The following is a 13,207-nucleotide window of genomic DNA, read 5'->3' as shown; positions in this document are numbered from 1 at the left end:
ACATGAAATAGAGACTTATTCCATATGCCCTGGTATATAGGAAAAAACTACAATGAGAAAGATTTCGATCTAGTCTAAAGCAAAATCTACATATACTAAGGTGGAAAACCTATCATAGGAAGTAATAAGTTTCATTTCACTGCAAATCTTCAAGCAAATACCAGGAAACCACCAGAAAGTTTGCTGTAGAAGGAGGAATACAAACATCTTCTTTAAGGTTCCTTCCAACTCACAAACTTCTGGGATTCTGTGAGTTAAACCAGTCATGAAATGGCTACAATACTTGAAATCGTGTGAAAGAAATAAATTTGTCTGAATTCAGCTGTTGAGCTTAGTGCTCTGTTTCAAATCTTTCATCCGGGTTTATATTCTGCCTTCTATGACACGAACTGAGTCATTGTTAGACTTAATCTCAAAGCTAGTCTTTCAAAGTCTTGATAGTCATTTTATAAGTTTACAACATTTTTTGAAAACTTTATTCAGAAAAACAGCAAAAACGTTATAAAAATGAGCAACAGCAATTATTTTCCAGCAGTTAAATCAGAATATCTGGTGGCCATTATTAGCAATGATTGTACTAACTAGAATATCAGATTAACCTAATTGAATAGGAAAGGCTGCCAAGAATATAAATTTGTTCAAACTCAGCTTGTAATCATTTTTTGCTATGTATAAAATATATATTTTAGGAGAATAAACCCAGCATGAATAATATTCTTCAATTTTAGTACATTACCAATCCTATTTAGTATTTCTTTCTTTCTTTCTTTTTTCTTTTTAAGACCAGGAGAAAAGAGAAATATACTTTAAAATACAGAAATGAAAGAGTAATTAGATGTTTAGGGAAGCTTTAAAAATTTGAAATAACTATAAGGAACCAATACCATTACATAAATAGGAAATGGGAAGTTTGTTTTATTTTGTTTTAAATTAACAAAGGAATTATTCTTGAAGAAAGACATTATTTCATTTCAGAGGACGAGATGAAATAGACCATGTTTTCCAATTAAATCAAATCTAAATGAAACATACTACTTATTTATTCAGGATAATCCTTAACAGGGTCAGAAATAGTCACCTCTTTTGAAGCACAGAATCAGACACTGACATCCTTGTTGGAAGTGTTGAAATCACTGGCATCACTAATTGCTTCTTGAAGACATAAGTTTAGTGTGCCCCTGCAACCTGAAATGTTTATAACATCATCCATAGGAAGATAGCGAGTCGCCTTATGGAAAGTTGGGTTGATTTATACGTCTGTAGAATGGTGTTGGCTAAGGAATGGGCAGGCTGAGAGGTGATCAAGCAGGCCGGCAGAGAGAAGGGCAGCTGTGGCTAGCAGGATGGAGTGAGGAGAAGGGCAGCTTCGTCTAAGTAGTCTGAGCTCTGGATTCCACAGGCTTGCACCTAGCCCCTTCAGCCACAAAGCCATGGAGTCACAGGGTGAGTGAAAAAAAACCACTTCCTTTCTAATAGCTGAGAGCCTTTCAAGAGACCACCTGCTTTTCACATTCAAGGAAACTGAACTGAATAATGTCAGCATGGCTCTAAGGCTTTGGGGCGTTAACACTTAGAAACATTTTTCTCCTTCATGTCAGGTGCTCATATCACTAGACCACAGTTTCGCCATCAGTTCTAGTTATCACTCACTCAGGTCACTCAGTCTGTCATCCCCTCCCTCGGACAGTTTGTATTTAGCTTCTCCTGTCTGCCTATTACTTTCCTGGGCCACACGGGCACAAGTTGCCCTCAAGGAGCAAAGCATGCATGTAACACATCTCCAACTGAAAAACTCAAAAGCACACCCGAGGAGGCTTCCTGTGTCATTGCTAAGAGACTCTCCTCTGGGACTTCAGATTTTTACTTCTACTAATGCTCTTAACCCATTTCCCATTTGCTCCGAGAGTATTCGCTTGCGGCACTTGGTGCTGCAGCGTTAACCCCAAGATAACTCATGGATTACAGTCCTAACCTTACCCCCAAAGTTTGCCACGAAATATCTCGCTTTTATTATCATTTTCGCATCGCTCTAATATAGTGATAGTCTTTGGAAGCAAATGACATCATTCTATTTATAGCATTCTAGTTTTTAGTAATGGTATTTCCATTTACAAAACACACTAATTCTCAATTGCTGAAAATGTCAAATCCTAGAAAACCTAACATTCCTACACATGATGTTAAATGAACACTGACAGTGAGCTGCACTTTTTTTTTCTAAACTGGAAAAGGGTTAAATGGCATCCCATGTTTATTAATGTGTGGCAGCCAAAGGATTCTAATGTATGTCGATGTTTCAGCCTAACTGTACAAAATGTAGATTTCTGCCTAGGACCAGTTCACTTTTCAGTACGCAGTGAATTTCTAAGAAAGTGAGTCTAGCACTGGGAGCCCTCTAGTTCTGGTATCGTAAGTCCCATCACAGAAGTCTGTCCCACATGCAGGCAGGTACTTTACAAAGCAAATCAAAGAGGGATCCTTCTTGGTGTCTCTAGGATCTTACCCTTTAATAGAGACGTCATCTGCTTTTGGGGGATACATAACAAAGGCAGGACATTGATACCTAAAAGTCAATGAATTAAAGATGAGTGTGTTGCACTATGCAGAAAAGAAAGGATGAGATTCTTCAGAGACTATCCAGAGGTGGGAAGAAAGGAAGTACATTCAGCTCTAATATTTACATGCAGCGTTAGGAGAATATTAGGAGAGGGAGGAATTTAACATTGAGGTACCTCATGCATACTTTTTTTTTGAGATATAAAAATAAGTATTCTGAAAAAAAAAAAAACAATAACAAAAATTCCAAAAACCAACTCTTTCTTTTTCTTAGTAATTCTATTGGTTCCATGATTAATGTTACATTACAACAAGTTGTTTCTTCTTTGGATCACCATTCTTTTTCCTTTTTTTTTTTTTTTTTTAACAATATTATTGACTAGATTCCCTATGCTATAATTTACATCCCTGTGACTATTTTGTAACTATCAATTTGGACTTCTTAATTCCTTTACTGCTTTCACCCAGCCCCTCAACCTCCCTTCCATCTGGCAACCATCAGTTTGTTCTCTGGGTCTATGAGTCTGTTTCTGTTTTCTTTGTTCATTTGTTTTGTTCTTTAGATTCCACATATAAGCGAAATCATATGATATTTTTATTGAAGTAAGAGGAAAAAGAAGTAAGGCGAATGGATTTTTTTCCCCAGGGATCTAATAGAATTAATCTCAAAAATTTCTGCTCAGAGTAATGTAGTTATTCATGTTGTGTGTTTCGGACATATTTTTTCTGTAGTATTCAATTCAGCATTGATGATCATTCATCAAATACTTTCAAGGTGTCAATCACTGAGTTAAGAGTTAAGTGTTTAGAAACTGCATTTTTCCTTCCTGCTTCTCTGAGGGAGTTTCATAACATAAGGTTAAATTTTAAATGGGTATTTCCTTATTTACTGGAGCCTTAAAGGAAATCAAGTAAAATCATGAAATGTTTCTTTGCTTGCTCCAGTGTTGTTTCTTTTCTGACTCTAACCTGGGCTGTTTCCACTTGACAGCACTGTAGAGAGGAGAGTATATTCTGAGATTTTATTGCTGAATGTGTCTACACATTTGTTACATAAAATCCTAGAGCTGGAAGAAACAGTAGACATCATTGAATCAAGAGATGTGTGTGTGTGTGTGTGTGTGTGTGTGTGTGTGTGTGTGTGTGTGTGTGTGTGTGTGTGTAAGGTAGAATTAGGGGCAAGGAATGACAGGTTGAATTTTTACTGGTACATGGCCAGCTATTGTTAGCCTGGGCTCAAGATCTTTTTTTCATCTGTTATGTACATCAGGCTTCTAATTTGAATTTATTTTAAGAAATGGTTCTGCTTCTGAAAGTTAACCTGTTGCATCTACACTACTCTCAACACTCTGCCAACAAACGGTTGAGTATTTTCCCATACCAACCAATTCTTGAACACCATCTGGGTGTCATTCGATTCAACTATGACGCTAACTATTCAGTTAGTGCAGACCCCACATGTTAAGGGTTCAGTCCACAAGACTGCACCCCCATTTCTAATGCCAATCACAAGTCCAGGCCTCCTGTACTTCTGACCAACCGGCTATATATTGGAGTTTCCTGTGACCTTTCATCTCAGATTTGATGATTTGCTAGAATGGCTCACAAACTCAAGAAAAGAGTTTACTTACTAGATAACTGGTTTATTATAAAAGGATACAACTCAAGAACAGACAGAAGAGATGCATAGCACAAGGTATGGAGAAGGAGTGCAGAACTTCTGTGCTTTTTCTGGGTGCACCACCCTCCCCCCACCATCTTGATGTGTTCACCAGTCTGGAAACTCTCAGAACTCCTTGGGTTATTTATTTATTTATTTTTATGGAGGCTTTATTATGTAGGCACAATTGATTAAATAATTAGCTATTAGCGATTAACTCAACCTTCAGCCCCTTTCCCCTCCCCAGAGATCAGATGGTGGTGCTGAAAGTTCCAATCCTTTAATCATATGATTGGTTCCCTTGGCAGCCAGCCCCATTCCCTGCTCCATTTTTAGGGGCTTTCCAAAAGTCACTTCATTAACATAAATTCAGCTGAGGTTGAAAAGGGCTTGTTATGAATAATGAAGAGCTCCTTTCATCTTTATCCCTCAGGAGCTACTTCAGAAACTGGGGACAAAAACCAAATATTGTTAACAAAAGACTGTCATTTTCAGGAGCTGAGGATGAAGACCAAAACATATATTTCCTATTATATCGCAATGTCACAGCTTCCAAAACAAAAAACAAAAACAAAAAAAAAACAAAATAAAACAAGATGACAAAAAAAAAGGGCATACACCACAAATATAGTTCAGCTGAGACTCAGAGAGTTTAAACGACTTGCTCAAGTTCACACGACTCCTTAGAGACAGAGTCAGGACTAGCACTCGTGCCTTCTTCCCAGGCTTATTTTAAGTTGGTGGTGTTTTTGACAGCCATCTAGTGGGTTGGGAAGAGGGGTTCTGGAGCCAGACTACTTGGGGCTAAACCCCAGTTTACTAACTGTGTTTACTAACTGTGTGACTGTGGGTAAAGCATTTACCTTCTCTGTGCCTCAGTATCTTCATCTGTAAAATCATGATATTAATAGTACCTTCCTCTGTGATTGTTATGAGCATGAAATAAGCTAATATGTGTAAAGCACTTAAAAAGTGCTTGACATTTAGTAAAAACTATGTAAGTGTGAGCTGTTATTATTATTCAAAAGTTAAAAAAAAAAAAACTCTCCTGACCCTATGGTATCCTACATAGGACCTAAAATCCTAGAATTGTCATTCCTTTAAGCAAGAACATGGAAGGGCCCTCTTAGAAAGTAAATGTGGTATTTGGGTAAAAATAACACAGCAAAGCATTGTCACTTCTAATATCTCAGGATCAATTATTTTTATTGGTTCTAACCACTTAATAGGACCTTACAAGAATGAGACATAGAACAGTTAAACTTTAATGATGAGTTGGGGATAGGATTTTTTAAGAAAGGCATGAGAGTTGAAAGGAGTGTAAGTCTGGAGAGAAGGTACTGGTAAGAGAAAACAGATGCCTGAAACAAATGTGGCCCCTTTCACAGTTCTCTTCTGGGTTCACATCAGAGTCTGAGGCACAGAATGAATCTCCATACAGTTTCTAGAAAGGACTGGTGCCAGAGTCTCCACGTGCTCACTCCCTGTATACATTCTCTTCTCCTTTCTCACTCCAGATACACTCTCTATTCCCTCACCTCCCAGCTCAAATAATATACTTAAAGTAGCAATGAAAAAGAAAAGATATAAAGCAAGTTTATGAGGGAAGACTGAGTTTGGAGAGGGAATAGGAGAGAAGATATCTCATCAGGCAGCCTTGCTGATGGTGAGTGGCAGGTGGGTGGGGTTTTCAAGAAGGGAGCAGTGAGATGGAAATGTAACATTCATAGGTCAGCTACTCTTTTCCCACATTTCCTTGTATTGTTTGTCAGCTCTGAAGTGTAAGGGCAGGGCCAACCCCCAAGTTTATATCCAAGTAGAGTGTCTCTTTTTCTTAAGATCATAATGAAGAGAGCAAGTTTTAATGCTCTGTGTGTGTGTGTGTGTGTGTGTGTGTGTGTGTGTGTGTGTGTGTGTGTGTGTGCGTATAAAAGAGAGAAAGATTGAGAAAGAATAGGGGGATTAAGTGTATGGAGTTGAGGTGAGATGACTTTTGCTGCTAAATAAATGGCAGACCCAGCTCACTTAGATGCAAATTGGAAGGGAGTTTATGAAATGAATCACAATCCAGAACGCAGTTCTGGACAATGAAATTCTAACGATCTGCTTTCTTTTCAGCAAGAAGTTCAATGTCACCTTTGCTATTTGTGAAATGGAATTATAACCTTTGTCTTACTGTTCCTGGTAGATAGATTCTCAGATAATCTAGTGTTTTTATTGCTATTAACCTCCTTGTTATTAATAAGATTGTGGCACAATCTTATTACACTTCAATTAATTAAGTACTTTGTTTTCATTGCCTGGTGATATTTCCTTGATAGTTCAGAATGTACTTCAATATTTCGTAGGTCCGGAATCATTTTTATGACTGTTTTTAATTGACCAATGCTGTGAAAATAATTTCTGCTATGTGAAATGTCTGGATATTTAATTCCAGGTTAAAGGAAATTTACTGTACATAGTTTGGATTTTAATCAGTTTGTGACATAGTCTAACTGCAAAGTCTTCTATAATTAGTTCGTGAATTTATTTTTATTTTCAGTGTCTATCCAAGTGCTTCTTGCTTGCTGATTTCAAAAGAAGCAGTTGTAAGTTAGCCAAATACTCATTCTCAATAATATTCTTTTAGCTTAAAGACTTGCATATATGAAGCTCATTAAAACTCAGACCTCCAAAAACAAAATTCTACAAAATTATGGAAATGAGATGGTTAAAAAAAGGTTCATATAGGCAAAAAGAGTTACTTTTTAAAGTTAGTTGTCCTAAAACGTTGAAATCAAAGTGCCTCTCCCAATGAAACCTAAATGAATACCAAAATGGTTTTAGTAACAGTGATAAAAACACTTTGATATATATTTATTTCATTGGATTATCTCAACTTCCCTATGGGAGAAATTGGGCCAGTGTTATTAATATCTCTATATCATAGATGCAGAAATTGAGATTTATGAAATTTAAGCAAGCTTGTCCAGGTTTAAAGTGAACTAGAGTCTACGGCCATGCTACCCTCAACAAGCCGTGGGGTGGAGCCTGGTTAGTACTTGGATGGGAAACCACCCAGGAAAACCAGGTGCTGTAGGTGTAAAAAATAAAAAAATAAGAGATTGTAAACTGACAAGGTTCTTGCAATCTGTGAGGTCAACGAAGGGTTGCTTTGTCTAAAAAATAAAAAAATAAAAAATTAAAAATAAATGAAGTGACTTAGGATTCAAGCCCAGCTTTTATGATGTTAATTTCTGAGCTCATTCCAGTACCACCATCTGGGTTTTAAACCCAGCACATGGAGGAGCAGATTTGTATTACGCAGTGGTATAATCTATGCCAGTTTTCCTCTTTGAAAATGTAGATATATTGTACAAATTTGGGGAAAATTACATGCAAACAATTTGAAGTCAACATTGAATATCTGGGAATCTCCTATGGTAGGGCCCGAAAAACAGTCTTCTGTCAATTTCTCAAGCCTTGAGGACTGCACATTTTAGGTAATTGATTCATTTTAAGATGGATATAATAACACTTTTACTTTCCTTTTACTTGTATGGCTACTCTCTGCATTGATTTAAATTTCCTCTTGACAACTGCCCAGAATTTACTCTGGCTGAAGGATGGTTTTATCAGTGTGTTAGATTTTAGTCCACTGCAATAAAATCCAAAATAACAATGGCTAAAAGAACATGGAAGTGTTTTTCTCTTATTTATAAAAAATTCTGTGTGTAGGCAGTTGTCAGTACCCGCAGACCCAGGGAAAGGCTCTGAGACCAAAAATCTGCTCTATAAGTGGAGGGCACAGAACAACAGAACAAAGAGGTTGGCCACTCCTGTCTGGTAATTGAATCTATTAAGGGAAACTTACATACAAGAAATGTATTGGGTGGTTGCAAGACAAAATGAATCTCCGTGCTGCTTGACAGATGCCAAAGGATCATACAGAATAAAGGGGTAAGGATAGTCGTAGGTACTAGCACATGAATGCTGCCAGGTGGGCGATTACTTGTTTGACCAGGTCTGGATAATAACCTGTTCCAGACCAGCACACAGCAGAAAGCGAGGTCCGGGTTGCAGAACAGACAGCGGTCGTGTTGTGGGACTGTTTCTCCTTCATACTCAACTCCTTGTGACCGACTCTTACAATCTCATGTGATCCCCTTCTTCTCGAGAGGTGCCCTGAGTGTTCAGCAAAAAGCTTCAGTAGCCAGGTGGTAGTTCACTTAGTCGCCAATTGATTGCACTGGAGACACAATTTGTGGCAACAGTACAGACACATACAAGAAAAGAGACATTAAAAGAAATAGTCCAGGAGTTAGCAGCAATTTTTTCATTATACCCGTAGGAGCCAGACCAGTGGGTTAATAGGTTACCTAGGCTTGGGGCCAGATCATTTCACGCATTTTTTTGAGTTTTCATACGTGCTAACAAAAAAGCAATATTAGCAAATTCGTCAGGTATAAAAATACAACGTTTAGTTTAGATAATGCCACAGGTGCCTCTCACCCTCACATCTGGATGACACAGGAACAGCAGAAGTCTATGGTCAGGAAGACAAATATTTAGTAGGGACTTGAACTGGAGATCTCTGTCTATGAGAATTATTGATCTTTAGATGTTAATGTCGCTGTAGTCTTTGGAACCTGGCCAGGCTGTATAAACTATATATGTTGGCACAGGGTAAGTGGTGCTCTTTGGCATAAGGAAGTGATAGGAGAGGGACTATGTCAGACTAAGACCCCTACCAACTCCCCTTTTTCAATGACGTGTGTACCAGTTCACATATAGCATGTCTCCATAGGTCCCAACTGCATTGGAGATGCAGCAGCTCCTCCCCACCCAGGGGTGTGAAAAAACTGACCCATCCCGATGAAATATCTCATTGCAGATTTCAGTAAGCAATCCCCATTCCAGGAACAATAGGACATGGTGCCCTCATTATCATAGCTTGTTGGTCCGTGGCAAACATCAGGACTATTGCTGTGTTCTTTGTTTTCCACGCCTTTATCATATTGGGTGCCTCAGCCTGAGTTCCCAGCTTAGCCTATGGAGTAAAAGTCCCCACAGGTTGGTCATGTAAATGTGTCAATGCTTGGGAAAGCACTTTTGTCCACCCTGCCAAAGAAGGTTTTTCAGTTAATAATTTTATCTGTTGTTTAAGGACACCATTTTTTTGTTTCACCAACCCAACTATCTGCCTCCTTAGCTATGCGCCATCTTACTTGGGCACTACAGTGCCCACGCTGTTGTTGTACCTAATCTGCAGTGTCTACTGTCAGTTGCAAAAGCATTTTTTTGCCAAGGCATCTGCTTCCTGGTTACCTGGAGGTAGAGGCGACTTACGGGCAGGGACATGAAAAACAAGATCGGCCTCTGCCTCTTATAAGCATGCTCAGGTATCTTTCCACATCCCTTGTCCCCATAAAGGTTTGTTCATAATCATCCACCTTTCCTTGTTCATTGTCTAAGCCATAACACCAATCTCTTTAAAATGGTTCAACTGTCAACACATGAGATCAGCGGACAAGGTTCATATATGATTACCAATCAGACAGTTCTTAACTTAGCCCATTGACTACTGTAGTTTGTTCCTGTTTTCATCTAGATAATGTCAGTGGTTGGTTGGATGGTAACGGCCATCCAGGTAGACAGAATATTCTGCTAGAGCTATCAGTATACCAAGCTCCAGCTGGAACTTGCCTCCTTAGCTATGCACCATCTTACTTGGACTATGGATCAATATTCTTTCTTTGCAGGTTGCAGAGACATAGCAGCAAGAGCATTTGGAGGGTCTTTCAATTCAACAGGGCCTAACAGTTGCTGCATCTCTAAAAACAAAGAACTATTTGACAGAGCACTCCTCTGCTGTGGGTAGGTATGCCATTTAGTCAGTGAAGGAGCCTGAGTCATGGCAGAGGCAGGTCCATGGAACCTGTTGTCTAGTCACTCCTTGATGGGAAGGGAAATTCTTACTATAACTGGCTGTTGCACCTGCAGGAGCACCATACACACTGCCAATCATTGCTGTTCTGTTGGAGTATATATGATTTCTACTGCCTTCCACAAACAGAACCAAAATCTAAGGGGCACTCTCCTCTTTTGCTGTTTTTTTGTTTGTTTGTTTGTTTTGTTTTGCCATAATATCCAACCCATGCCTTCTGGGATTACCGAAACATCTAATTTGAATAGCAACTCCAATTGAGTGTTTCCAAGGGCTTTAATCTCTTTGAGCAGTATTTCTGCTTTCTCAAGGCAGCCTGCTGTTTAGCTACCCAATCCAACATATGTCTGTTTTTAACTAGGTGATATAATAGGCAAAAGCATTGCATTAAATGTGTGTAAATGTGTAAATGTTCCCCAGTACTTCCAAATCCCCACAGAAGTCTGTACCTTTTTTTACATCTTTTGGTATGGGGTAGGCTTGTGCTTTGTCTATGATGACCTCAGGGACAATGTGGGTTTTACCTGACATACAACTCCCTAAAACTTTACTGTGGTACTTGGATCTTGGATTTTCTTGGATTCACTGCCCATCCTCTCTATAGTGGGTGGTTCAGCAAAGCTTACAAGGTTTTCTGAGGCAGAGGTAAATCTTCACGGGTTAACATTATGTCATCAATATAATGAGTTTTACAGAAGTTGGGAAAGAAAACAGTGACAGGTTCCAAGCCACCATTCCATAGGATCTAGCGGGGCTATGTAAGTAGTCTTGAAGGAGCATTTAGAAGGCATACCTCAAGTGGGAAACATGTTCTCTAACAGTTTCTTTGTCACTGTGAGAGCATCAGCCTTGCTTGCCCTGGAAGGAGGCTTCAACCCACCCACAAAATATACGTACAACAAGAACATGTTGATAACCCATACTAAGTGGCAGTGGAATGAAGTCCAGTTTAAATGTACTATGGTGTATGAAGGAATGCAAAACCTGAAAAATGAGGGAGCTCGGAAGAAACGACAGCCCCAACTATTCATTTAATTTACAGCCATTGTTTACCTATCTTAATTTCCCTGATTTAGAAGGCTGTTGCCATGTTACAAGGACATCAGAACGGCAAAACTCTGGCAGCGAGGGGCTGTTTCTGCAGAAGCAGAATGGACTTCTTTCATGTGTGCCGTACTCTATATAGATTTTGTTGTTGCTGACTTTTTATGACAGTCATCTGGAGCTTTTCAAATACAAAAAGTTAGTTTTTACTATTGAGAAGATTCAATTTTCTTAAGTAACCAAAGATCTGATTAAGACAACAGAAAACAGAAAATTATTTTGTAAGAACATAGAATCTTTGTTTTCTTGTCACAATATCATATCAGAAGATCCATAGTCCAAGAAAACTTTGTCTTTTAACAGAAAAAAAGAGGACCAAATTCTATTTTTTCATCAGCTTACTTTTGATATTTAAATCTACTTACTCAATAAATTCATTCTAATCTTAACTAGCTTGACCACACATTAAAATTTTTTCCCCAAAGATTTTTTTTTTTCATAAAACTTCTACAATTATTGCTAAAGGATTCACCCAAAACCTTTGTTCCACTTGAATCTTTTAAATTTATTAGTTCTTAACAATTATGTTTAGATTACTCAGAAAAATGTCTTGAGACCTAAGACAAAATCAGCCATCATTCTAAGTTGTTATTTTTGGTGATAAATTTTTAAGCCTAGGTAAAATAAAAGTGTTATATTTAATTCTGATAACTCTAATTTTGATAACTCTAAAGATATGTCTATTTTAATCAAATCGAGAAACATAAACTAGCTTTAATACCAAATATTGTCCCAGATCATGTGATCCTGAAAAGCACTTGGGTCAGTTTCTACATTTCTGAAAAGTTTAGAATACCCAATCCTTAATTTATATAAGCACTCAATTCCTTTAACCCAATTAAATACAGCTCTTTTATAAGTTAGCAATAGCCTCTGGATGTAGAAAATACCACTCAAATACAACACATATAGAGACACACATGAACATACAAACAGATGGAGAGACCTCATGGCTTCCATAAAACCAATAGGATCTGTTCAAAGGAACTTTCCTCCCTCAACCTTTATCAGCTAATACTGATGCTAACAGAGTCATAGACATTCTAATATCCTTGTCTAGTTTCAGTTCTTCCCCTAATTTTCTAACCCTGTTTTCTGCCTCTAACTGGACATAAGGGGCCAACCGAACCACCCATAAAAGCCACCAGTCCACAGCTGTGGCCATAAACTTTTCTTCCTTGCCACAGTACATAAGGCATAGTTCCTCATACAACCAGCCTGCATCTTTGAGACGTCCTGTACTCATATGGTGATCCACATACATCTAGCATATGGACCACCCCTCCCCACATGGCACATGGAGATTGATGACTAATCCAGTATTTCCTCCATGGATGTCCCAAATCCTATTTTTGGGATCTCTTGGCTGGCTTGCCAACTACTGTTAGTACACACAGACCCAGGGAAAAGGCCCGAGACTGAAAATCTACCTCTATAAGCAAGATTAAGAGAGCAAGAAAACATAGGAAGAAGAGGCTGGCCGCTCTAGTTTGTAAATTAACAGAGTTTATTAAGGGAAATTTACATATGAGACAGAAACTTACATGTTTTGGGTGGTTGCAAGATGAAATGAATGCCTGTGCTGCTTGGCAGGTGCCAAAGAATTATATAAGGTAAAGGGTAGGGGGATAGTCATGGGTACTAGTACGTTAATGCTACCAGGTACAGGAAATTACACGTTTGACCAGATCATGACAACAGTCTATTCCAGAAAACAGCACATTGCAGGAGGCAAGGGAAGGGTGCAGATTTATGTCAGAATAAACATCAATTATGATCAGACGGTCACTAAGGAGGGGTTTGCAAAAGCAACCTTCATTCTGACTCAAGTCCAGCTTGCAGGAAGGAGAGTGTTTACGTCATGGAAGAATTTCTCCTTCACAGCAGTCCAGGGCTGATTTGGCCATTTCTTGACTATTAGACACTGATGTTATATCTAGCTGTCACTCTTAGCAACACTG

General features: G+C 38.5%; 1 protein-coding gene across 2 annotated transcripts in view; it reads left to right on the top strand.

The window, feature by feature from the left end:
* The window catches only part of PTGER3 (prostaglandin E receptor 3), an 83,221-nt gene that overhangs the window by 50,005 nt on the left and 20,009 nt on the right, over positions 1-13,207 (top strand). Inside the window, exon 3 of one of the 2 annotated variants that reach the window (XM_015595084.1) lies at positions 10,747-10,791. The exons of the other annotated variant lie outside the window; for it this stretch is intronic. Within the exon in view, the coding sequence (XP_015450570.1) occupies positions 10,747-10,791 (45 nt within the window). Of the gene's footprint in view, positions 1-10,746; positions 10,792-13,207 lie in introns of those variants that run through there. 2 annotated transcript variants of the gene reach the window in all.

Source organism: Pteropus alecto, unplaced genomic scaffold (assembly GCF_000325575.1).
Source record: "Pteropus alecto unplaced genomic scaffold, ASM32557v1 scaffold25, whole genome shotgun sequence".
NCBI lineage: Eukaryota > Metazoa > Chordata > Mammalia > Chiroptera > Pteropodidae > Pteropus > Pteropus alecto.
Note: the sequence above shows the minus strand (reverse complement) of the source record. Positions and strands in the feature narration are given on the sequence as shown.